General features: G+C 41.1%; 2 protein-coding genes across 10 annotated transcripts; one reads left to right on the top strand and one right to left on the bottom strand.

Annotated features, from left to right (window-relative positions):
• Positions 1-414: 414 nt before the first annotated feature.
• On the bottom strand, positions 415-23,974 carry kansl3 (KAT8 regulatory NSL complex subunit 3). Of its 9 annotated transcripts, none has more exons than XM_031305056.2 (22): positions 23,861-23,974; positions 18,781-19,055; positions 17,939-18,109; positions 17,720-17,810; positions 16,579-16,764; positions 16,327-16,455; positions 16,093-16,209; positions 15,910-16,008; positions 14,787-14,858; positions 14,588-14,662; positions 13,432-13,589; positions 13,233-13,296; positions 12,040-12,228; positions 10,739-10,895; positions 10,344-10,421; positions 9,531-9,710; positions 8,517-8,604; positions 7,582-7,709; positions 5,709-5,815; positions 4,661-4,859; positions 3,484-3,602; positions 415-2,177 (listed from the first exon to the last, which is right to left on the bottom strand). In XM_031305056.2, exons 2-22 carry the CDS (start codon positions 18,990-18,992, stop codon positions 2,172-2,174), a joined length of 2,625 nt encoding a protein of 874 aa, XP_031160916.1. In that variant the 5' UTR covers positions 18,993-19,055; positions 23,861-23,974; the 3' UTR covers positions 415-2,171. The 9 variants fall into 9 exon arrangements, with proteins under 9 accessions (XP_031160916.1, XP_031160915.1, XP_031160917.1 ...); XM_031305055.2 differs by lacking the exon at positions 23,861-23,974 and adding an exon at positions 20,359-20,566; XM_031305057.2 differs by lacking the exon at positions 23,861-23,974 and adding an exon at positions 20,359-20,566 and having other exon boundaries at positions 3,484-3,599.
• LOC116053925 (beta-microseminoprotein A1-like) lies at positions 22,955-25,329 on the top strand. Its single transcript, XM_031305153.1, has 4 exons — positions 22,955-23,099; positions 23,717-23,798; positions 23,899-24,004; positions 25,026-25,329. Exons 1-4 carry the CDS (start codon positions 23,097-23,099, stop codon positions 25,153-25,155), a joined length of 321 nt encoding a protein of 106 aa, XP_031161013.1. The 5' UTR covers positions 22,955-23,096; the 3' UTR covers positions 25,156-25,329.
• Positions 25,330-26,690: the final 1,361 nt, after the last annotated feature.

Below are 26,690 nucleotides of genomic sequence, written 5' to 3'. Positions count from 1 at the left end.
CACTCTCATTATTTTCGTAAGCCTGCCCCTGAAGCTACTGCAGCAGAGGGTTACGTTACAGTAATCTGTATCCTTGACGTTCCACTTCTGGGATTGCTGCATTGCCGCTGGAAAATCCGCCGGATTTCACTTATTTAGGCCGGATATCCAATGCCTTGGGCTTCCTTTGTGTTGCCACCAACAAGTTCCTTCCGAGCCTATTTTGCAGCGGCACCGCGGCTTTTCTCCGGTGCTTAGCCACCCAATTTTTTAAAATAGGTTTTGGCGGGGGAATTCATTTCCTGCACCACAAAGGAGACCAAGCAAGTTGCTTTCTACTCTCATCCTCTTGTTGTCTGTTTGTGTTTCTGTGTTTTGTGTATGAATCCTAGCTGCAAACCAATTTCCGTTTAAGGAACAATAAAGATACTCTGATTTGACTTTGATTAGTGCATTTTATTCTAAGGGAGCATTGCACAAGTGCACAGTCAACGCCAGGCATCTTTAACAGTCAACTGCAGCTTCTGCAAACACATAATTATGACCAATCAGGCATTAAATTAGTGTTGAAGTTGAGATTTCAAACATGTTTTAGGCCTATGTGAAGTTGTTTGTCACTGTGAAAAGAAACTGCTACACAAAAAAAGCAATTATTATGATGAAACACTGTAATGATGTGAACATTATTACTGTGATAAACATGGAAGCCACGACCGACATTCAAATTGAGTTATTTTACGAAAATGGAGCTATTCAGAAATATCCAAACTGCTCCACACACAAGCTGACAATCCTGTTAATCCTACTTGTCCACACAGAGCTGCAACTAGCGATTCTTTTCATCGTCGATTCTTTTTTTTCTTCCCATTAATGTATTAGTTGTTTGCTTATAAAATGTCAGAAAATGGTGGAACATTGTGGCTCAGTGTTTCCCAAAGAGCCCAAGATGACGTCCTCAAATGTCTTGTTTTGTCCACAACTCAAAGATATTCAGTTTACTGTCCCAGAGGAGAGAAGACACTAGAAAATATTCACATTTAACAAACTGACATCAGAGAATTTCTTCTTCAGAGAAATAATTTTTTTCATAAAAAATGACTCAAACCGATTAATCGATTATCAAAATAGTTGGCGATTAATTTAATAGCTGACAACTAATCGATTCATATTTGCAGCTCTCCTCGTCTAGCCCGTTGGGGATAATAAATGAGATGTTGAGTTGTAGGTGTATAGTCTGCACCAAGACTGTCCTTCTATGGGCTGTGCAGCGGGATTATCACAGTCCAGGTGGGATGCAGTTTATCCGATTCCTCACACGATTTGATTTCCTGCCTTGAGGATAACGTGTAATCATGTTTTGTATCTGGCTGTCAGAATGTTAAAGGTGTGAGAAGAGAGCACAGACTGCAGCATGGAGACCAGGGGCGGAGCCAGATATGGTAAACTTTCAGAGCTCAGCCCAAACCTAGGCGGGATCCGGGGGCGTGCTCCATTTACGGCAGCTATGTGCACTGTTTTTCAAGCCATTTGATTTAATACAATGCCTAAAAATCTGTACATCATTTTGGAAAACCACATTTGCCGAGGGAAAAGAATCATCCTGTAGAGGTGACATCCTGTTTTATAATTGTTCTCCAACTGTCTTCATCGTTCTGAAACCAGAACACAACAAATGTTGAAGATGACTCATTTTCACTCCTGCCACCTTAAAAGAGGTAGAAACTGTCTGATGTTTCTATTTTTAAGTTACATAACATAACGTAGGTAGGTAGGGTAGGAATTTGGCGTAAACAGCATTACTGATCTTGAAACGAAGGCAATATTTCACCCAGTAACAGAACCTTTGCTTCATTGATTTTCCGGTCCATTAAGAGAGACAGAGGAAATGACCTAAATGATTCGGGGCTTTTTTGAGAAAACATTCGGGACTGGAGCCCCCCCACCCCCGCTCCGCCCCTGATGGAGACAAACATCTGCACATAAAGGTTGGGACAACGCAGCAGCACATCCACAGCCGACAGTAACGGCCCGGCCTTTTCCGAACCATCTGGACAGTGGGACTCTCTGGAGGACGTGTGGCAGGTGTTCTGCATGTTGTGGGGGGGGGTAGCGTCACATTGGCAGGCTGTGGCTCCCAGATGCCCCTGGCACAGCACCAGCTTACTTCAGGTGCATCGCCACATGGAAGCCTTTCACTGCTGTAACAGAGCACAGGGGAATCATTAACTCACACTCCAGAACATATAATAACCATATTTATATTAACCCTTCTGTTGTCCTCGGGTCAAATTTGACCCATTTTGGGGTTTTCTTTAACCAAATTGTCACAAAAAAATAACGTGGATTGAATTTGGGTGTTTAATTCAGTTTTATAGGATATGACAAAAGATAGGAAAAAAAGAAACATTGAAAAAAGTGACAAAAATGTCAGAAAAAGCTTAAAAAACATGGGGGGAAAAACAACCAAAAACTTCAAAAAGCCCAGAAAAAAATCTACAAAATATCTGAAAAAGTGACAAAAAACTTGGAAATAAGCAACAAAAATGTCAAAAAAGTGACAAAAACATTGGGAAAAGCTACAAAAGTGTCGAAAAAGAAGACCATAAAGTTTTAATTTTAAATTTTGACCCAGAAAAACCAAAACGTTGCATGGTCGACGGGAAGACAACACAAGGGTTAAAGTCTGGAGGACAAAGAAATGTTTGACATTTACTTCTCTGGCTCTAGAACCGACTGCCAACTTTAGAGTTCATATCTTCAGAAGGTATGTGAGAACTCACAGCCTCCTATTTAGATGGATTAAGAGAATACTTAGCTGAGGAAGTTGTTTCAACTCTGCAGTCATGGCTGATTTTTATCTAACTTCCTATAACCATTATGTCAAAATATAAAAAAAAAAAAAATCTGTCAAAATACTTCTGCCTCTAAAATAAGGGGGCATCTGTGACAACAGCTGTTCTATAAAACAAGGTCTTTGATTTATTAAATTAAAAGCCTTCCAGTGGCATTTCAAACATTAAGCAGACCCAAACAATTAGCAGTGGTCCAGAATGAAAGTCAGCTGAATTTAGCAGACTGTTTTTCTGCTTGGTGTGGAGATGGGTTAACATTGAGTTTTATTTTATTTTATTTTAAATCTGCGGAGAATTCTGTGTCCACCGTAGCAGTGTGCCTTTGTTTATACACTTAAAAGAACTCAGTACATGCAATTTAAAATGCAGATTAAGCTACAAAACACCATGTTAAATTGGGTTAAGGATTACTATTTGGGGCGGGTAATTAATTATTCATTAAGCTATATATATATATATATGGTTGTGTTTGGCAAAATTATAAAGATAAATTGGGTTGTATGGATAACAATGCGGGCAGTGTAAAAAGGCAGATGTTGCATGAATCACCACATCATGCTATCACATTGGAAATGATAAGTAACCAAATAAAGAGCTCCAAGTAAAAATGATGACAAAATCAGGAGCCAGTAGATGCTTAAATGAGACACACCTTAGGCTCGGGGGGGCGAGCCGGCGTCACAACCTCACCAGCTGGGCTGAGAGATCCCGCTCTACTCGGCTGTGCTCCTCGCAGCGTCACCGTTATCGAAGTGGGGGCTTTCTGCCCTACTGACACACAAACAGAACTACTCAGTCAGCACTAACAGCCAGACATGCTAACCCCTAAAGTTCATCTAGGACTAAAAGAAGACTGGCGCGTTTGACTTTGCCACAAAAAGTTGTCAAACATGTCAATGATTTTTTTTTGCTTTGTGGTCAGGTTAGCAAATTAAAACGACAGCAGGCTGCAGGCTGTTGGACAATGAACATAATGAGAGGTAAAGGCAACTTTGTTGAGTTTTTAGTTTAGGCGAGAGGGGGTGGGAAGTACAAGTGATTCACACTGAGAAGAAAAAGAAAACAAACAGGAGCAATGGAAACGGGAGTTTGATTCCAGTCTTTATTGTAGCAACAGGAACAGAGCTTGAGTAATGCCATGTGCTAACGTTATTGCCTTTCAACATGTCTCAGGAAGAGGTCGGGATATTAGAAGCAGGTGATTTAATGGAAGGGTTTACAAAATGTTTCTACATGAAGAGGCAGACAAAATAAACACACACATGAAGTGACAGCTCTAACAAACAAATCTGACATAAAAAGCAGTCTGGATTGAGCTTTTGGGTATTCAATTTGGTCAGCCCACATTTGTTTTAACTTAATTCACAATTCTTCTGTATCAAAATGGTTTTGTACATTTATATTTATTTCACACTTGCATCCATATCTACATAAACATTATGTGTGAAACATCAGTTAAGAACTCAACATTTTGACCTTAATTTTCCCATATAGCTCTTTCTGAACACGAAAACAAAGCATGTCGTACGGCGCTGATCTGCCCTCCGATGCCGCAACCTATATTTGCGCGCCAGACTCCGCAACCTCATAACAGTCAGCTTCTTCCAGGCAAACCATCCACACACACACACACACACACACACACACACACACACACACACACACACACACACACACACACACACACACACGTCGACAGAGCTGTCCTCTACTGCGGCAATCCTCCCTGGCCTACAGACGTCCTGAACTAGTGTTTTCCAAAACAAAAAAGGAAGCAGGAACTCTGAGAATTCAACGTGGCCGTCGTGTTTTGGCAGTTCGAGACATACCAGCGGTCTGATTGGTGATGTGCGCCAAGCCGGGCAAGCTGCTGGCAAGTTTGGCCAGCCCGCCGTTAGTAAGCAGCTGGTGGATGGCGGTGGTTTTAGCCACTCCTCCTGTGGTGACCACAGGCATCGCCCGGAGCAGAGTACTGCTGCTGGTAGCGACGGAGCTCAGGACCTGACCCTGGGGCTTGCCACAGACCGCCTGAGGGTGGAGAAGAATTAGAAGACAAACAAACAGTTTAAAGTCTCGTCATATACAACAACAGACTGAGCGTGCATTCACACACACACTGCGGCGGTCATCAGAAAACGCAAAAACGCAGGTCTTTCCATACGTTTTGAATGGGGGTAGTGCGTTTAGCCTGGGGGCCGCTGAAAAAAAAAACTGCAGCAGCCTGCGGTGAAAAGGTGGGACAGATTTTACTTTTGAAAAAACGCAACCCGACGTCACGCTAGAGCTGGGCGACATGGAGAAAATCAAATATGGCAGTATTTTTGACCAAACACCTATTTTGTATAGTTGACTATTGGTGCTTCCACAAAACATTAACAAAATGAGATTTTTGATAAATAATCATCAGTAATGTGGATATAATGACTAAGTGGATAAAAGCAAATAATAGAACAGCTACAACAGTCTGGTAAGTTCAGAACATGACATCACTTTACTGAATAAAATCAGGAAAAGGCAACACTTGTCTCATAATCCGATATCCAAAATTTAAGACGATATATATGGGCATGTGTATTGATTTGTATGTGCTTTTGTTTTTTCTGTCAAAGCATTTTTGTAAACTACTTTTTTTTAAAGGCGCAATACAAATAAAGTTCATTATTGTTTTTGTCTGATTTTGGTCCTGAAATGTTTGAACCCTGGTTCAACCACGTAAAGCCCATTTTTGATACGAAAAGTGCTTTATAATATAAAGTTTATTAATACTTTGGAAATGGTTGTCAGTATAGTTTACATAACTCCTTGTGAATGGACTTTAAACAAGCAAAATATCCATTGTGGGCATTCAAACTTGTATGCAATGTAACCAAGAGGTACCTGGGTGCTGCCTGTACTGACTGCTGTGGAGGCCAAGCTAGGAGCTTTGGTGACGATCTCCTGAAGACTGAAACTTAGTCCTTGTAGCAGACTGCTGGCGGAAGGCGCTGCACACAAATACAAAGGCAGTGAATCATTTGAGCTGAAAATTGGGGCAAATATTAACAACAACAACAACAACCCCTTCTACAAACTGCTGCAGGAAAAAGACTTTGCATATCTATTACATGAGACAGGTGTGTAGGAGGGGGACGAGTAGGTCAAAAGTTGCAAAGAAACTCCCGCACACTGTCTAGCTTTCAAAGATAGATTGTCACATCATAATCGATCCAGGGTTTCCCGCAGCACTTTGCAGCTCGGGAGGCCCGCCTAAGCTGGGGAACCCCACCGCCTTAACTAGGTCGTCAAAAAAAAAAAAAATCTCGGACAATAGTGCGGACGCGCTTCACACCGCGAGCAGGCACGCACGCCACACGGCCGAAATGAGAGAAAGAAAAAGAGTCGTGGTCCGTCGCTGTCTGGAGGATAACTAGCCAGTTGATATCGCGCGTGTGTCCGTGAGAGCAATCGCCAATTCACCGTCGCGTGTGCGTCGGAGTTTGTCAACAAATGTGCGGCAGCTGGGGCATGCCCGCCGCCCGGGCAGAGACGGGGTGATGGACTTACCAGAGTGTTGGCATATGGTGGGCAGAGAACATTTATATAAGTTTCTCTGTCCTGTTCTTCACATCAGTGAGGCTTTCTTCTCTTGTTTCCACGAAGTGAATACACGACGAAGTCACTGGAACTATCCATCACCTCTCACGGTGGATTCTCAACGTCCCGGCTGCTGCCCGGTCTTTGAGACACAGCTGTTGTCTGGTTTTTTTTTTTATCACTACACGCGGTTCACAACACACGGTTAGATAGCGTAGTTACACACAGTGAAATTACATGTTCGGTTTTTATTTCATGCATACTATCTGCTGGAGTGTGTGAAGCTATGGGCTGAGCTCTGTTATCTCACAGCTGGTTGTTTTGGAGAAGAGTTGTCGGGCAAAGTGGAAGAGAGCGAGTCACGGAGGAGAATGGGAGCAATGCCAGTAAAACTGTTATAGCACTTTTTTTGCAAATAGTTTAATGAGCTTAAAATTGCACATTTCAACTGTTATTTTGAAAAGCTGGTTATTTATTAATTATTTATTATTATTTAAATTAAATATTAAGTGTAGAGATGTATTAATTATATATTAAAATGTGATATTTAGTGTAGTGTGTACTACACTAACACTGATGTACTAACCCTGCAAATTTCACAGTTGTGTTTTTTTACTGTTGATTTGTTTAACTTTTTCCACTGTTTTTTAAGTTCAATGATTGCAACATCTTTCCAGAAGTCAACGAGTAATCGTGTTAAATTATCATGATTTCAATATTGACCGAAATAATCGTGATTATATCGAGCAGACCTTAAGTTCCCATGGGTTGGTTATGCCGTGACAAAATAGCTTATTAAAATGAAATGTATCTTTGCGAGTTAGACAGTGTGCGGGAGTTTCGTTGCAACAAACTGCTCCTACCCAATCCCCCTACAGGCCTAAACTAGATGGACAAACACACACACACATACACACAGACACAAACACACCGTATGAATGTCCAAAAGGGTAAGGTTTGGGACAGTCACAGACAGCGATGGCGCAAGAGGTAATCAATGATGATGTTTACTTAAATATGTTGTCCTCACACACTGTTTCTCATCCAGTGTTCAAAGCTTTAATCTCAATCTACAAAGTGGTTAGAACTGCACAGTGTTGTTGAGGTCACTGTGCTGAGATCAGCTGCACAGTTGAGAGTGCAAACAGACGTGCAGGGCAGGACAGGACAGAGATACCTTGGGCAGTAGCCGGAGCTTGCGCCAGGACTGGTGTGGACGACCCTGATACCATGCAAGGCTGCACGCTGTTGAATGAGCTGGAGCCTGGGGACAGGGCACCAGATACCTCTGAGAGACTACCAGACCTGCAGTGACAAACAACCACCAATCTACTCAGGAGTAGGATTGGGCATCGAGAACCGGTTCCAACTTGGTTCCAGGGTTCAAAATCAACTTTTTTTGTTCACTAGCCAAATGGATAGTGAACGTTCACATTTTACCAGCCACTCAATAGATTACCATTGTTTTTCTGGGCTGGTGAGCGAAGTAAATCTACCAGCCACTTGCATATTTTAACCAGCATTTGGCTAGTAGATGGTGCTAATTTTGAACCCTGCAACCGTTTATATAAAAAAAAAAAAAAATCACAATTCCAATGGAATCGGTTTTTTATTGGAATCGTTTGGAAAATGTGGTTTCAAATCCAATCAGCGGTTCCAAATTTAAAAGGGTGCCAGTTTTGGTGGCCACCGTACTTCCTGGCGCTTGTTGTGTTGCAGCCACGGAGCACAGTAAGCGGCTCCATTCTACGTAGAAAAAGCGCTAAACACTGAATCAAAATAAATGTTCCTCTTATCTGTGAAATAAGCGTGTGACCCGTTTCAACTCCACCCCTCAAAGAATTGGAATCGAGAATCGATAAGAACCAAAATCGAAGGGAAGAATCAGAGTTGTTAAAATCAAAACGATGCCCAACCCTACTCAGGAGCTACCCTTAGCAAGTGATGTTTGGCCATCACTTAGCTCTCAGACTACGCCACTCATCAACCCCTCTGCATCAGACACACGTTTATCCAAAAAGGGTGGGAGTGTTGGCATGGGTGTAGGCATGATTAGTGGCTTAAGCGCTCTATACTGAATGTGCCTGTGTGTAGCCGGGCGGGCTAGCTTACCGCTGGCCTGTGAGAAGTCCAGAGAGCTCCTTGGCTCCAGCCACAGTCTGTCCCACTGTCACAGTTAAGGGCTTCCCAGAGACACCCACTGCACAGAAAAAGAACCATATCATGTTGCTCGGTCAGTAGGGGTGTAGCAATACATCGATGCAATGGTTAACGCTCGATTTATTAAAAAGGAAAACGTAGTGTAGATGTAAGCTATGTCCCAATTCAAGGCTGCAGCCGTAGGAGGCTGCATTTGTAGATCGACTGCGTCGCACCAGCGCGACGAAGACTGACCCATTTAATTCAATTTCGAAAGTGCCTTTAAATGCGGTCCACAAATGCGGCCTAGTTTCACAGAATTCGGAGGATTCAACTGTTGTATCCTTCGCAGCCCCAGGATTCCCAGCATTCATTTCGGCATTCAAGCAGAAGCACAGGCAAACACAAACGCTAACAACCAAAATAACCATATTTCTTTTATTTTTTTCACAATTTTCATCTGCCATTTCCTTATTAAATTGACTTCTGAGAATGTTTTAGGTGAGAAATGAACTGTGTAGAAGTCGAAGATAGGCAGCGTTATGAAAATGTATGGCAAATAAAAAATGTATTCGATATCTGGCCCGGCCAGTCCTGCTCTAAGGCCTCCGCTGGGAGTTGACTGGAGCTCTGGGTCTCAGAGACAAGAGATGTTCACATGTACCCTACATGAGGGTTTATTATTTATTTTCCTCTCTCTTTGAGACACCAAATGGTAAAATAAAAAGAACACGTTTTGATCATTTATTAGCTGCAGCTGTCACGGTTGCTAGACGAAAGGAGCAGTGCTTCGACGCGTACAGGAAATGCTCTGTAGACGAGACCGTCTCATTTAGAGAGACTGCTCGGTTCGTCCTTCGTGGGCTTGGATGGCTGCGGCCGAGGTAGACTTCGAAGGCCGTGGCCTATGAAGGCTGCAGCCCCTGAATTGGGACATAGCTATTGCCTCATATGTAAGCAAGGAAGCAAAGATACCAGGGTTTGTACCTTGCTGTGCAGCGGAGCTCATGGTGCCCCCTGCTGACTCGTTCTGGGAAACAATGGTGACCTTGATCTTGGCTCTCTTGGAGGCTTTGCTTGGTGTGGGGTTAGGCGCCTGCCTCCTCTTGCCATGGGGCCGCAGTTCATCTCTGTCCAGGCCCTCCATCTGATCACTGGTCACTGGCACTGCACCCCACACACACACACACACACACACACACACACACACACACAGCTTTGTTGAATACTCGATTCTTAATGGTCAATTACGGCATTCTATGGTCTTTCATTTCTGAATAGACCGCTGCTATGGACACAGTTCTGATCATAGACTCTGGAGGAACATTAAAATCATTTTAAATCAGTATTTTGTGTAAGCATATTGATTTCTTTAGTAAGTAGCCATGTATTAAGCAGGATAATGTAGAGTGAGTGGGTCATTATTGCGAATTAAACCCCTTCAGGTTGAGGCAAGGCCCTGACTAGACCGGGGTTTAATTCGCAATAATGGCGGTCCCCCTCGCTCTACATGATCCCTTACATATTTACCAGACTGCTGAGGGGGCTTGAACCTGGGCTGTTTTATTCTTCTGTATCCCCACCAATGATATGAAATCTTAAAAATGTTCAGCTATATAAAATGTACTATTCTGAGTTTGAGAAATGTAAAATTCAAAGCATTACATTGGATGTTTAGTGAGGGGCCAGTGCAGTATTTCAGTGTGTGACATTCATTATGTATAAAGTTAGGGCAATGGAAAGGAGGAAAGAAGTGAAGAGACACAGAGGAAAGAGAAAGGAAGAAGGATAGACACTTACCAAAAATGCAAGGAGGGCTGCCAGGAGGAAGATTTTTCCTCACAAGCATGTTTTGTTTCATAAAAGCAGCAAACTGAGCTGGAATGAATTGGAAAAAAGGTCGGAAAAGAAAGTTGTAGGAAGAGAAGAGACAAGAGGATGAGAGGAGAGTATTTCAGTCACGTTCCATCTTGCCCCATCAGATGTTTTGACATGATGATCTCTTAAATATTTTTAGTTGCAATCATTTTCACATCGCACTCCGTCTGTTCAGCTCACACAGCTTTCGCAAAATTCAGCAGAAGTTGAGGTAAATGAGAGCTGTGTACGCACACGTACCAAGGATCACTGCGCACGTGTAGGTGAACGTGACTGCGTACTGTGTTTGTTTTCAAAGCATCCGGAGTTGAACTAACCTTGAGCCTGCTTGTGAGTGAGTACTGTGCCAGAGCGCTGCATGTGGGTCTTTAGGAGCTGCGTGGCTGTAATCAGACTGGACTTCTGCGCTGGAGACAGACCAGACGTCTTGGGTTTGGGACTTGAAGTGGGACTGCTACAGACACTAGACAGATCCTGAGGACACAGTGCAAGAGGAGGAACACCTGATGATGAGCAATGATTCATTAGTGTCAGTCAGGGCTGCAACTAACGATTATTTACATTGTCGATTAATCTATCGATAAGTTGTTTGGTCTATAAAATGGTGAAAAATGTGGATCAGTGTTTCCCAAATGTCTTGTTTTGTCCACAATTCAAAGATATTCAGTTTACGGTCACAGAGGAGAGAAGAAACCAGAAAATATTCACATGTAAAAGGTGCACAAAAAATGACTCAAACCAATGAAACGATGAACGACAAAAAAAGTAAGCGATTAATTTAATAGTAATAGTCGATTAATCTTTGCAACCCTAGTGTCAGTTATTGAACATGTACACGTACTGCTTTAAATACTCATCAGAAACAATGCTATAGCTGCAAATTGTCGCAACCAGCTCTAACGAGGTCTGTATGTTAGAATTCCTCCCAAATGCAGGCTACAAAGTGAAAACTTAAGAATATAGTACATATTTGTTACCTTAATTCTGTTACTTAACGGAGCGGAAGAAGTGAAACGCTGTCATACAAAACTTGCCACCTTCAACACTCTGCTGTCTGGCAGATTACAGTTTCACATTATCTGGCATATCTGGCATTTATTCCCACTCAGCAAAAATGAGAAAGTGTGAGAAAGACCCAATGACTTTCAAAACAATACCAATTCTCTTATATTTCATATTTTACAGACAGACAGTCTAAAACGTTTCCAATTTTGGCGGTACAAAGCAAACCGAGCAATCATCACATGTGATGCAACTGTCGTCAATTATCATTCCATTAAGAAATAGAAATATTAAGCAATACTATTTGAAGTGTTCTTTTAGTAAATTAATAATCAGCAGCCCCAAACAGAATCTGCAGTTTTTCACAGTTTTTTCAGCGATGATCCAGAAGGAACATCTGTGGAAATTAACATACCGTTGTTCTGCTTGGGGTGGACATAGCATTTTGAGTTTTATTTTAATTGCTTTTTTAAAATTTGTCCACAATCTGCAAAGAATTCTGTGGAAAGCTGCGTCGGCAGGTTGTGTGTGGCCCTGATAATCAGATGCAGCCCTGGTGGTTCATCTGAAGGCTCCAAATAAGAAACGTTGGTAATTGAAGCCGGTGTTAACTGACCTCTGAACCTGATGGTGAGATGGGAACTCTGAGCGCAGGGGAGGAAGGCCGTCCTCTCTCCATGTCGAAGGGAAGCTCCCGCCGAGGCCTTTTCTTCTTCTCCGTGTCCAGGTCCCTCGTCTCCCCCGAGCCATGGCTGTGGCCCTCTGCCCGTGCGAGGACGCCTGACAAGAAGTCCGCTATCTCATCCTGCAGATCAGTCACAACACTTTTGTAATCAAGATCATAGACGTTTTGGTTTTCTTTAAAAATAAAAAGATACTGCAGGCTTGCGGTGGGAATTACTGGGTACCTCACGATACGACACATGGCTCACAATACCGATAATATCACGATACAATACATGGCTTACTATACCGATAATATCAAAATACGATAGATGGCTCACAATACCGATAATATCACGATACGGTACATGGCTCACAATACCGATAATATCACGATACATGGCTCACGATAACGATAGTATCACGATACATGGCTCACAATACCTATAATATCACGATACATGGCTCACAATACTGATATCGTGATATGATACATGGCTCACAATACCGATATCACAATACGGTACATGGCTCACAATACCGATAATATCACGATACAATACATGGCTCACAATACCGATAATATCACGATACAATACATGGCTCACAATACCGATAATATCACGATACAGCAATTCTGCGATAATCAATATATTGCTAGACGATCCTATTATCATACATCACAATATTGGTCTAACTAGGAGTACAAAATGCCCATGAAAAGGTTAAGTGCAGGTTTTCTCACTTTAAGTTTTTCAGTCTGTAAATTAAAATGACACAACTATAGAGCAACTATGGGTCCAGACTTTGGACTTAAACGTGGCTGGGGCATCTGTTATTTTCATCAAACTGTTGTCTGACATCCCATTGAAAACATCTTCCTCTTCGGCTTGTTTACTTATGTTTCCCTCATTCATGTGTTGAACACCACCTTAAGGAGCCATGAAGTAGCGCGCAGGGAAGCAGGGAAATTTATTCAGAGCGCCATATTTTATTAATGAAAAAAATCTATATTTGGCGCCAGCGTATCCATTCTCGTATCGCACCAAGGACAACAATATACTGCCGTATCAATATTTTGTAGACAATGAGAAACACTCCAGACAAAACGGAGTAAATTTAATATATGCATTGACAAGGACCAACCTGAATGCAGCGGTCCACCATGGTCTGCGTCAGTCCGTCTGATTTCATCTTTGTTGAATTGATTCTGCGGAAGGACACCACTTAGTGTTACCATTACTACTGAATGATATTAAAATCCTTACACTCAGCTAGAAAGAATATCAAATTATATTTGTATATTTCCTGCTTCTTAAACCGGTGGGCCGAGGCAGGGACTGACCTGAGGTTGTCATCTGATCCTCCCACCACCACCATGCTGTTGTCTGCCCTCAGCTTCTCTCTGAACTCCTCCATGCCTTCTATGCTACAATGCATAGCGTTCTGGCCAACCACAAACAACACCGGAGTCTTCATGTCCAGCAGCGGGTCGTCCACATCCTGCAAACCAGGAGCGCATTAACCCTCCGACGTCTAAGCCACTTTTTTCCCCAATATTTGGGGCGGCTGGTCTCTTTGTGTAATAATGCTTGTATAACCTCAACTCTTATCACAATCAAGTTATAGACATAATTTATTTTTCAGTACAATCTAGGCTATCATGGTATGCATGCTGCAGGGATATCACATAAAAGTATAATTTGTTATACAATGTGGCCGGGTTGGCTCAGTGGGTAGAGCAGGCGCACATATACTGAGAGGTTTATGCCTCGACGCAGAGGTCCAGGGTTCAAATCCGACCTGTGACAATTTCCTGCATGTCTTCCCCCTCTCTCTCCCCTTTCTCACCTAGCTGTCCTATCAAATAAAGGCGGAAAAGCCCAAAAAAAATCTTTAAAAAAAATTGTTATACAACTATACAGACAAAAGAAAAAAATGGCAGAGATTACATTTTACAGAAACGTATTAAAATCATAAAGAAAATAATAATGAGACTTTTGGCTTGTGGTAATTGTTCTCCTAACACTGTAATTAACACAAAGAACACAAGAACTATTCAGATTTATCTCAGAAAAGCCCACATGCAGCCCTCTTTGGAAAGGCCCAGGTGTTATCCTTCATGCTAAACAATCAGAATTACGCTAGTCTGAAACAATGCCGCAATATCGAACATTACGTAACTTGATTTATGGGTTCATAATTATGAATTTATTGTACAAAGACACTGTAGTTTCAGGCTGGATTAAAAAGCTCCTGAAAGGCCTACAATAACAGGGAAGAACTCATTGAAACAGCACATCTCTCCGCTTCTAAACAACAACAAAAGTAAGATCTAGTGATATTGAATGAACATAACAAACGTTTCCTGACGTAGGGGGTTAACATTCATTACAACTACCGAAGATAAAGGTCACTTTTTCTTAGTAGAAACAATGACATTAAAGAAGTATTAACATATAAAAGAAAAACATGCATATCATTGGAAGATAAGGTCTTACCCCTCTTGGACCGTTGACTGTTAGCAGGGGGAAGCCGAGACACACCACAGCGGTCAGATACTCCATAAGGGATACCTGTAATTATTAAGTAAGTAATCAACTAGTGACGCTTTGAAAAGGAGAAAAAAATGTATTTTCCAAGGGTAAAAACTCTTAAGCTTCACATGAGATCACAATGATGCGTTATAAGAAGTCTTACGTGACAAGCGATGAGAGCACCAGTGTTCCAGCCGACCAGGATGATGGGTTTGTGGGGGAAGTGACTGTGAACCTGGTGGATGAATGTATAACAATCAACACAGCTCTAGACACATCATGTACAAAAACCAACATTAAAACAAAACAGAATCTGTATTCTACATGGTTTTATTTTTCACAGACACGATCACTGAAGCGTAGAAAGAAAACGCTTCACAGACAAGATTATTTTTCGGGTAATTCATTTCAATGAGACATTTTAACACAACATGTCTAGTAGGTCAGTGTGGGGTTTAATGTGCACGTACTGAGCACTGGCAGTTAATAATGGACACAAAATAAAACCAGTGCTCTGCAAGGGCTAAGAAATTTAGAAGACTGAGGCTACCTCGAGACTACTACGTTTCTTCTATTTTTAGGCGACATTTTGAGACAAAAACGATCTCAGTCCCCACAACAGTTTTAGCTCCAGTAGCAGAACTAATCTCCGTCCATATCAACACGTCTGACAACACATATCACATGACCATTCACATACACTGGGCATGCCTGCGCCAGTGTAAACAGGAAGCAGATTGTCTGACGTTACTCTGCAGTTTAAAATCATGGATGTATAAACTGAAAATACTTTGGAGAAAGAACAACAACGGTGAATAGTAAGAGCAGGGATTTATTATGTTGGAGCGACGACGAGATGCAACTGTTACTGAAAGGTATGTAAGCTACCTAACAGATAGGACTGTGTCGTGCGTTTTCGTTTCTAAAAAGGTCTCCGTTTGTGCCGTCCAGACTACAAAGCAACACCGGAGTTTTCAAACCAAAACGGGGGCAGCAGTGTTTCCAAATGTCTCCGTTTTAGGGGTTCGGAAACACCAAAGAAGTGTGGACGCGAGGCGTAAACATGGCAAAAGACATTCGTTTTTAAACCAAAACGTAGCAGCGTAGATGTAGCCTGAGTCTGTTTTGCTAATTTGGCCGGAATATGGCCGCCTTTCATGCAATGAATGCTATTGTGAATGCACATTAAAAACAAATCAACTACATGGATTATCTACGAACAATATCACCATCACTCTGCAACTACAGTCACAAAAGCAGATACAAATACAAACAGATGATTGTACCTCCATCACCTTGGCTCTGACCGTGCCCAACATGTGCTCTAAGCACTGTGTGATGCCGATGTTTGCGCCGCTGTTCACATGACTGTGCACAGGAATAACCTGATGAAGAAACAGCCGTTATAGGCACTTTTTTGAGATTTAATAATCTTGGTAACATAGATTGAATTGAGTAAGACTTAAGACCTTTCCCAAACAGGAGAGCTGTGACTGCCAGAATCTCATTCGCCGCGAGGTAGAGAGGGCAGGATTGGTTGGGCTTGACGGTGCGATTAGGATGAGCGGGGCTCCAGGAAGCTTGCTCTAAAACACATAAGAAAACAGACAGCGATCTGGTCTTTAACTTTTACACATCATGAAGAACAAAGTCAAAGTAAGTTGTATGAAAATGGTTTCTATTACAATGGTACAGAGTGTTACCGGTTTGTTTTGAGACAGGACTCCAACAGCTGGGTCCCAGGGCCGTTTTAACAGCAGTGACAGGGCCTCTGCACTTGGAGCGCCAGTCTTTGTTGTTGTCAGCAACATTCTGTCAATCAGCAACGGCAACTTCCAAGGCACAAAGAGGAATAGTAATCAATCAAAAATCCCAGATCTTGCACACACTGGTGCAGACATCTGACAAGAAATAAAGACGGATTCTTACTCATTATTCAATTACACCAATCATACCTTGCTTTTGAGAGTCTGCAGAACATCCAGGTAAGCAGCAAGCATAGCAAGGCTTAAGGATTCAATCATGGTAGTGTGTAACCACTGCGTTAGTTTGGTGTCCCAGTTGACACTGGCTAATGCATGCCGCACCTTCCTGGCACAATTGTCCACGGCTATCCTCCGCAAGATCGGCTCATTGGAAGCCTAAAGGGAAACAAGATCACACGAGACGCCAACAATGGCAATTACATACAAATGGCTTTATTCACACACATATATCACTTTACAGGATGATACTCTGCCTTAACTTCAAAAACGTGAAACTCAAAATAACCGAGTAGGTGCTTTTCAAATGATGATACATGCTGGAGTGCACATGCTCATCCAAAAAAGCAAGTATATTGCAGTAAAACTATATGCAGTACAAATGCTGACTAGAATGCTGATTTTGGCCAATATTAAAGTTGTGTGTAGTCAACATTGTATAATAGCATTAATGATCTACTCTGATTCTGTCACAAGACCAAACCCTGTGTTTGGACACTATAACCCAGAGCTTTTAGTGTCCAAAACATACTGGACTGGTTTGCAAGGTTATTTCTCTTGCAAAACGTGTTTACTCCTAACTGTTTTCAGCCTTCGTGATATGGTTGCATTGATTTTTTAGGTTTATGACAGGTCATCCAATGACAATCCAATAAAGCATTGACGTAGGCTATATAAACTTCTTTAAACAGTCGTCAATGCACGATATGTTTTGTTTAACAGTGCACAGGTTATCGAACAAGTGGGAAAGTATACATACAGATTCAAATATAGACTAAGCATTTAGTGTTATCCCTAGGGTTTGTGGAAGACAGGGGTGCACGCAATGGGTGGGTTTTGGGGTCCTCATTTTTCAATATAAAAACATTCCTTTTCACATAATTTTGGACCATTATTATTTCCACATCTGTCTAAAATGTTGGAAAAGCTCGAGCAGACAAATAACACTCAAAAAGCTTGAAGACAAAACTAGCTAAAGAAGTCCACTGTTAAACCAACTACAATCATTAGATCTGATCAAATAACCGATAATGATGATTTCAGAGAGCAATAACGCTTCTCAATGTTTTAAATTTAAAGCTGTTGAGAACAGAATTAAATGAGCACAACTTACATTTTCATTGGCCAGGCGGGCTAGTCTTTCAGCTTGTAGAGCTTTAAGGACTTTATTGAACAGTTTGTTCTGGGCCACTGACCATCCCGTCCTGAAACAGAATAACAATAAAGTCAAATCAATGCCTGCGATACTTTCGATCGATTCATAACATCTTCTCGATGAACACGAGGGTCAAGCAGATACTAAATGAACAGCGGATCGGCTCCAGATGTTTACTTGTTTACGTGTTCCTCCCAGTCATCGGGGGGCGGAGGGCTCTCAGCGACCGTGCGGGCAAACAGAACATGTCGCTCACACTCCTTCATCACACTGAGAGCTTTCTGGTTATCATACAGAGGAACAGGTGTCGCTGTGACCGTCTCTACATCTAACAAAGAATCAGAGTCTCTGCAGACAAAAAAGAAAAGAATATCAATCAGAAAAGGGTTTATTGGCACAACAACTTACACTTATGTTGGTGAATGCTGCATACATACACAAACAAACAAACATATTAAGCATTAATATGAAATAAACAATAAATACAGAAACAAATATATACATACAAAATAACTGTTGCATAAGAAAAAAAGAAGCTGAAGGGGTTACTTCAAGGCAGAAAAATAGTTTAGTGATCAAATTCATCACTAGGGGATTTTTCAGATGCATGTACGGCTGGCTATCATTCAAAAGTTTTCGATAGCGGTACCGATACCAATACCGTGACTTTGATACCTTATGACAAAAAAAATGACAACATTACGGCACAAATCTTATTATTTACGTACGTGAGCCGTCTCTGTGCATAATGTAGATTTTTTTTACTGCCTGCCTCTATGACGAGTAACATTAGACAGCCAATCACAAACATTATTAGATCTCGGTAGAAGCATGCTGCATGCTTATTGGCTCACTGACACTGATGAGATTTACTCCTTAGGTATTGAAATTGGGTATTTAATGACGAGGCATTTTTCGATACCTGATACATTCGAGGCAATTCGGTCAGTGCCTAAAAAGTATTGAAATCGGTACCCGGCCCTAGATACATGATTATGATACAGAGCTATTTGACTTACGACAAGGCTTCAGGCTGGCGACGAGGAGTAACAAACAGCGTCCTGGTGGGCCGGGCGCTGCTGGCGTCTGGGTGGGCATTCCATGGCTTGGCGTAGCTGTGGTCCAGAAACACCAAATCCAGCTCTCTTTCGTGAGCCGACAGCTGGAAGAGCAAGGATGTGCCCATCTTTCGTGCCGATATCTGGAAGTCTTTATCCCCACCTCGATGCATCCTCCTCCTGGGCCCCAAAGGGCCCCGGGAAGAGCTCAACAACTCGGGTGGATTCAGACCAAACTGGCAAAGAGAAGCCAAAATGTATTAAATGAGATAAGCTGAGAAAACAACAAACTCCTTTCTTTGCCTTCCACCAAGGAACATTTTACTTTTTTTTTTCTCTTTCTCCTTCTTTTCTTTTCAGTATTCAGGTCCGTAGACAGGGGGGTTTGGGTGGTTCGAAAGACACCCCCTCACTGCCAAAAGGTCTATAGTTTAAGTCAGTTTTTTTTTTGGTTAACTAGTTTTTGTGTCTTTTAAAATAATGACTGCCAATAATTCAAATCTCCCCCCAAATAGAAATGATCTTAACCAAACCGAAGCCCTAATCTTGTTAAAAGCACCACTTTTGTAAATGTGTTAAACTGACAGCAACATGTAACAATCTGAGGTCTAATGTATCAACAATCCACGCAACTAACTTTATGCACTCATAGCAAAATCTGTGAGGTGTGCATGTGTACGTGCGTTTGGACTAAAAATGATGGTACATGACCTTGGTAAGCAATTTGACAACACTGTAGTAAATATTTTCAGTGCATCAAAAACCATGCTTGTTAAGATACCAGCAGACAAGCTAATCCAGCACAAATTAGTGCATAAAAAGTCACCAAAATGAAGGATTTAAACCTCATAATTAAATACAAAATGAAGGGAAAACTGCAAAAAAAGATCAACTTTTTGGAGAAAAAAAAAGGACCCCACCTTCCACTAGGCTGTTTACGGGCCTGGTATTTTAGTTTTTCTTTCTATTTCAACTGGATAACATAAACTATGCATTGAAGAGTGCCCAAATAAAGCCCCGTTTTTGCATCTCTCCATCACATCTTTTATTGATTATGTGTATATTGATCTGTATTATTTGAGTAAAACAAAAACAACAACAAACAAATAATCGAAACTGTAGTAGTACTGTGGTACTGAAACAGTTAAGAACAGAAATAATGAACAGAAATATTGCCATAAAAATATGTCTGAGACATTATAACAAATATGTACAATATAACGCTTTTAGAAAGGAAAATAAGATGTAAGGTTACGATTTTGTGCAGGGTGTGCAAAGATACTAATCATTGCAGCCATATACGAGGTATCATTATCATATATAATGGACCTGTCTTAGGATGATATAACTTATATAACTACTATTAACACGTCGGTTAAATAATATAATAACTTTACGTGTCTGTTAGCTCATTATTTATCATTAAAGCTATCGCTGTGTAAAGGGTCTGAGGACTGTGGGCTGGCCTGCAATGCTAACGTTAGCACAGCAAGCTAAAAGCTATCAAGATAGGGTGCGTATCGCTGTTCTGCTGCTCACCTTTTCGCTCTATTATTCCATGTTTTCCAAGACGGTTTAAACTCTTCTTTTGAGCCAAATAAAATCAAAAAAGGACGTATTTCTGTTAATTATAGAGGTTTATTTAAAGCACAAATATTCAGTGCGTACAAGCCTCACTTCCTTTTGTTGTGTGATCTGTTGCCGTGTTCGACTCCACATCCCTCCTTTTGGGGCGCTAAAAACAAGTAGGACAGTCAGGGCTACATATGAAGAAAACTGGCAACCCAGTTTGTGGCGCGTCAGTGAGCGACGCAAAACATGGACTGGATTAAAGCAGGCTGTGGATCATTTACAACCCCTTAAAGGGTAACTACCGTTTTTTTTCTAACCAGGACCCTATTTTCCTATGTTTTTTATGACTCAGAGTAGGGGATCCAACTGACTGAGTAAGGAGCAGCAGATGCAAATTTATAATGTGCTTAGGGAGGCAAACAGACTTTCACATGAGGCACAGTGGGCTTCCAAGTGAAGCGGTGTCCACCAACTGTGACACTGCCTCCTGTACTAAATCATACAAGAAATATGCTCTTCTTCAGAGCAGGTAACAAACAGGGAACCGTCTGCGTCCTTCCAGATATTTTTTTTCATTGTTTCTAACGACAGTTGGTATGAACAGAGCCAAAAGTTTCGGTCCGGTGGATTCCATAGTTACATGTCTGAGACTGGCACAACATTTCCTACATTTTGACCAACCATGATGTATGAAAAGTGAAAACTGTAGGGGAGAGAGCAATTTGTTTGGAAAAATTTCAGAGAATCGTACTGCAGCTTCACCCTCTGTCTTCCCCTCTAACTCAACATTCCGTCCATGGAAAATCTGAAACGGTCTGAAAACTGGACGATACATAAACTGTGATTTGGTAGAAACCGTGCTTGATATCAGAATGCCCATTCAGCCCAATAAAGGCCAAAGTCTTGTCTTTGGTTTAAACTTTGAATTATTTTTCTACATTAAAGTATGGCAATACAGTACGGCCCCAAAGAGGGGTTGTTTTGAGCTATGTTAAGCGATTTCCTGAAGATTTCCCATTAAAGTCTATGGGAACTTTACTCTATGGGCGTTTTTTTTTGCCGATTTCGTGAAAACCGCGCGCCAAATCTCTTAGAAAAGTCACACATTTAATGTATTTTGTGAGCATGCGTTGCCAACGCTCCGTGACTAGTAGCAGGGCAAAAATGTGGCGGAATAAGTATGGGGGTAATAGTCAGTGTGCTGATTGCTGCCATTGCAGCACATTGGCACACTGAATTAGTCCAGTATTAAGCAAGATCGCTGCAGTCAGCAGCGGCAAAACAAGCTACAATGTATGTTAATAGGGCAATTATCCAGCTTGTATTTACCTTCACAAATGTGCTTGTTTTGCCACTGACAAGCTCAGCTTAATATTCTAAGTGTCTGACAACATTATGGAAAGGATTTCTAAGGAGGTCGACCTTTCCCCTTATTTAATTCCAAAGGTCCCTTCAGCAGACACTGTTTAAAAGACAGAGCCCGTCAATAAACATACAGGATACTTTAACCTTAGCCTAGGAAAACCCTGATGAACTTTCGGCAAATCTGAGATTTGCTCTGCAAGTCAGTCTGACACATTAAAAGTATTGCTTTTTAAAATGGAGTCTGGTGTGTTTAGCGCTAGCGACTTCAGAGCTGTTGCTGGTTAAACTGAAAGAGGTTTTAAAGGTCTATCTCTGAAGGGATCCTTTCCACAATGTTGTCAGACACTTAATATAATAATCTGGGCCTGTCAGAATAATAATCTGGGCCTGTCAGTGGCAAAACGAGCACTTTTGTGAAGCTGAACAATTTACATTGCAGCTTGTTTCGCCGCTGCCGACTGAAGCGATCTTGCTTAATACTGGACCAGTTTCAAAGATCGTTGTTCCCATCAGTCACTTAGACACAAAAACATGGGAAAATAGGGTCCAGGTTGAAAAAAAAAACATAGTTACCCTTTAACCTCTCTGGCTTGTTTGTGAAGAGATTGTAGACTCAAAGATGTGCAGAACATGAGGTTTTCAAAAACTTTATTCATCAAAAATGACAATAAAAGCACATACAAATACACAATATTAAAAAACAAGTCTGGATCACGGACTCCCTCTACAATGTACTAAACCTTAAAATAATGAACTATAATGCCTGTGAATTATCTCATTTGTGAGTGTGCGTGTTGTTGTTTTAATGCATAATTTCAATGTTCTTGTCTGCTTTAGGCTACTGAAGTATGCAAGTTAGTCTGAGTTGGTAATAATGTTAGTTGACGGAGGGTTTAATATCATTTCAGGTTATGTAAAATGTATTATCTGAGTTGGTCTGTTGGTTCCCAGAATGTCCATGGGCACCAAAATACTGAGACATTTTCACTCCAAAATAGTTACGTAAGAGTAGACGATACTCCGAGGAACTTTGTCAAATCTCGAAATTAACCTAAGCTATTTCAAAAATGACTTTTACACTGCATGTTCTAGTGTTTTTAGTTGTTGTGTTAAGACCATAAATTGTAAATATGATATTTAAAGTCTATGGTTAAGACAAATACAAACGGTGGTGAGTGACCTCTTCCCGTAAGCTGACCACCCCTCCCCTCCCCTTATTTAATTCCAAAGGTCCCTGCAGCAGACACTGTTTAAAAGACAGAGCCCTTCATTAATCATACAGGATACTTTAACCTCTTACCTAAACACAATTCAATTTGGACGAAAATTTGACTGCCACTATGGTGAGTTTTAAGATGGTTGAGTTATGAATTGTTTGTTGGAAGCTGAATTTGTGTTTTGACTGGATAAAGTAATGCCAATCATGGGGAGTTGTTATAAAAACTGATGTTTACTAGTGGATAAAAGTAATACAAATTGATTTTGACTCATTTTATGGATCTCATGTCATGGTTGTCAAAACGGCAACACTTTACAGAATGATTCATCTGTGTTTTAGAGCAGAGAGTGATCAATCATTTTTTTCAGCCAAGGACCTTTTAAAAGATAGAGAATATACCAGGGGCCGACTGGAATAATTTGAAGTAGTTCATTTATAAATGTATACAGTCTTTGTGAAAGAACAGCACAAGAGAAATATTAGAAATGTATTAGACATGACATTAAACATATTTGCAGATTTTGAGTGTTATAGATTTGTTAGATAAGAAAGTAATCCATTATCTACTTTAGATTAAAAATCTAAATGTTATTTGTTGAACTATGAAGCCTTTTGTAAAAAAAAAAAAAAAAAAAAAAAAAAAAAGAATTAATCTGGAAACTGGGGTACATATCTGGATTCAGTATGCTGAGATCAAATGTTAAAACTGTGATTTTTGTTTCCATTTTTTTTCCCGTGAAGAAATACTTGGCTCTGGCTTTGCTGCTATGTGCTCTGGCGTCACTGTCAAACGCACAATGCTACTTTAAGGGCATGAAAGCAGGTAAAAGAAAGAAAAAACCTTACAAACACAGAGATACAGTAGGCTATATTTATGTCACTTACATTATGAAATATTCACCACTTTTTCTTTCCACCCATAGGCGTGACCCATTGTCAGGACGATGTGGATCAGACGTGGCATGCTGTGGGATCTAGATGGAGAAACAGTAGATGTATGGACTGTGATTGCAGTAGCTGTTGTGCTGGGTAAGTACAAAACATTTCTGTTTTTAAATGAGAACACTTTAATTAGTAGCCTGAAGTCGTCATTCTCAGATTCTAGTCAGAATATGAGTCTGATACTGCTCCATTGGGCTGTGATTATGGGGCATGTTTCAACCGAACCAGGAAAGAAAATGCCTCTGCACTCAATTGGATAGACCTACAACCAATCAGAGCAACAGAGTATGTGACGTATGTTGAATCCCGTAGGAAGGGCGGCAAAAACATCTTTCTGATCGACAAATGCCTCGATCGCGGTTCTCTGTTCCTCTTTTATCTACACATCTCAATTCTCCAGCGGCAGCCATCTTTGTTGTAAACAAATTCAACCCAAACGCTTTTTGGTGACGTGGTTGATTACGTTACTGTTGATCATCTGTCTATCATCGTATAAAGCCCGCCCTGACAGTTTGATTGGTCCAAACAGCTCTGGTTCGAGCATAGTTGCTCCACAACAGATCAAGTCCAGACTGAACTTCCCGACCTCAAACGTTGTGGGCGGGGCTAAGTTCGGCCGTCATCCAGGCTAATTAATTAGGGCCCGAGCACCGACAACGTCGGCGAAGGCCCTATAGAAACTGAAGGAATTATTCTTTTTCTTATTCTTTCTATTTTTATGAATGAATCGCATTTTTTAGGGCCTAAACATACTAAAAAACTCACCAAAATTGACAGTCGCATCAGGCCTGGTGAACATTTATGTATTTTAAGGATTTCGTGAAAGGCATGCAAAAATGGCTCGCTAGCGCCCCCTAACAGTTTTCAAAGTTTAAGCCCCCTCCTTTAACTTTCACATAGACTAATGAAAATTGGTACACATATGTATCATGGTGAGAAGTACAAAAAAGCCTCTTGGACCCACTCCTTAAACTCAACAGGAAGTCCGCCATCTTGAATTAACTGTACCAAATAAGTGCGTTTTTCTGCCATTTCCACATGTCGTACTTTTTAATTCATGTCTGTATTTACATATACTGTTAACTGTGTGTTTACTGTGTATTTGCAGGTATTCAACCCCCAGACAGTTCCCTGATGACTGCGTGTCAGTTTTTGACTCGGAAGCTTGTCAATACATAGTGCACAAGAAGGATGACCCATCCGTATTATGTCCAATTTATGGAGCAGTAGGGAAGTGATGGCTGTTCGGAAGGTCTGCAGTATTTTCTTGGACGAGAGAGAAAGATGGAGGTGTGATCCCTCACAGGCTTCTCACTGGGAAACACAGCCTGTTGTGTTGGTTGTAACACACGACCAAACAGGGAGCACAGCTGCTGAAAATTGAAAATAAAATAAAATCACCACAAAAAAAATAATTGTAAATTTCTTCATGATTCACTCCTTTTTTTGCCTAACTTTGTTTGTTTGAGAAAGAAGAGAATCTCAAGTACACAAAAACACAAACTACTCCACCAATTCTGCATTTGAAGTTCAGCACACTTTTCCTGATTTTATTTTGGGTATGAAAAAAACACAACAGACACAAAAACATTTATGCTTAGTCAACCCCAGGGGTTACATGGAAGGGTAACGCAACACTTATTTCACTTATTTACCTCGGTGTTAAGACAATACGTCAGTAGACGGTCACACATAAAACACATCACATTGATAACATCAAGCTAAACAGTGCTTTATCTTACATAATGATTAAAATGATACAAACATAAGTCAGAATGACCTCATACTAAACTAAACACCCCTCTACTCTGACTCTGTTTGATGTAGAGTTGGAGATCAATCCACATGTAAATGCCAGCTTTATTTGGAGAGAATATGAAATAGAATTTCAGACTATGAAGAGTCACTTCAGGTCAGGTATGGTCTACTGTATATCCACGACGCTCCACTTCCGGGATAGCTCCGATGCCGCCAGATATTCTGCCGGATGTGTCTTATTTAGGCCGGATGTCCGTCACCTTCCTCTTTCTTTGTGTTGGCGTTCTAAACTCCGGTGGATTTCTGAGGACTATGGTTAACTGCTCCTCAGATCTCTGCAGGGTAAATCCAGACAGCTAGACTATCTGTCCAATCTGAGTTTTCTGTTGCACGACTAAAACTACTTTTGAACGTACACGTTCCACCAAAACAAGTTCCTTCCCAAGGTTATTTTGCAGAGGCGCCGTTGCTCCACTCAGTGCTTAGCACCGCCCAAGACGATTGTAATTGGTTTAAAGAAATAAACCAATAAACCAGAGCACATTTTTCTCCCATCCCTGAATGCAGTGTGGACTCACCAGACCCTCCTCTGCAGCGCTATTGAGGAAGGTCTGTTAATGCGAGACAACATTCTAGAATAGATTTTAAGATTTTATTTTAATGATCACTTGTAAGGCTCTTCGTGGCCTCGAACCCTTGTATATCTCTGATCTCCTGGTACACGCCGGTACATTTTGAGATCCTCGGGCAGAGGTCTTCTATCTGTTCCAGAGGCGCGGATGGAAACTAAAGGAGACAGAGCATTGGCAGTCGGGGCCCCGAGGCTCTGGAACGATCTGCCCGAGGATATCAGTTGAGTCAGTTATCTTCTTTAAGTCCCTTCTTAAAATATACAGTACTTTTATCGGAGATCCTTTCCTAGTTTAATTTGAGCTTGACCCTCCAACCAACTGTCTTTTATTTCTTTTAAAAATGTTTTTACTATTCTTACCTACACTAATACATTTTAAAATAG

The sequence above is a fragment of the Sander lucioperca genome, chromosome 2 (assembly GCF_008315115.2).
Source record: "Sander lucioperca isolate FBNREF2018 chromosome 2, SLUC_FBN_1.2, whole genome shotgun sequence".
In the NCBI taxonomy this organism is placed as follows: Eukaryota; Metazoa; Chordata; class Actinopteri; order Perciformes; family Percidae; genus Sander; species Sander lucioperca.
This window is presented reverse-complemented; position numbering and strand designations above follow the sequence as displayed.

Excerpts from the sequence above, each read along its gene's own strand:
- kansl3 (XM_031305056.2), bottom strand. The coding sequence starts at position 18,992 with ATGCATCGAGGTGGGGATAAAGACTTCCAGATATCGGCACGAAAGATG. Across the intron at positions 16,765-17,719 it reads CCCGCCTGGCCAATGAAAAT|GCTTCCAATGAGCCGATCTT; the intron begins GTAAGTTGTGCT and ends GTTTCCCTTTAG. Across the intron at positions 13,590-14,587 it reads CAGTCAACGGTCCAAGAGGG|GATGTGGACGACCCGCTGCT; the intron begins GTAAGACCTTAT and ends CCTGGTTTGCAG.
- LOC116053925 (XM_031305153.1), top strand. Across the intron at positions 23,799-23,898 it reads CTTTAAGGGCATGAAAGCAG|GCGTGACCCATTGTCAGGAC; the intron begins GTAAAAGAAAGA and ends TTCCACCCATAG. Across the intron at positions 24,005-25,025 it reads TGCAGTAGCTGTTGTGCTGG|GTATTCAACCCCCAGACAGT; the intron begins GTAAGTACAAAA and ends GTGTATTTGCAG.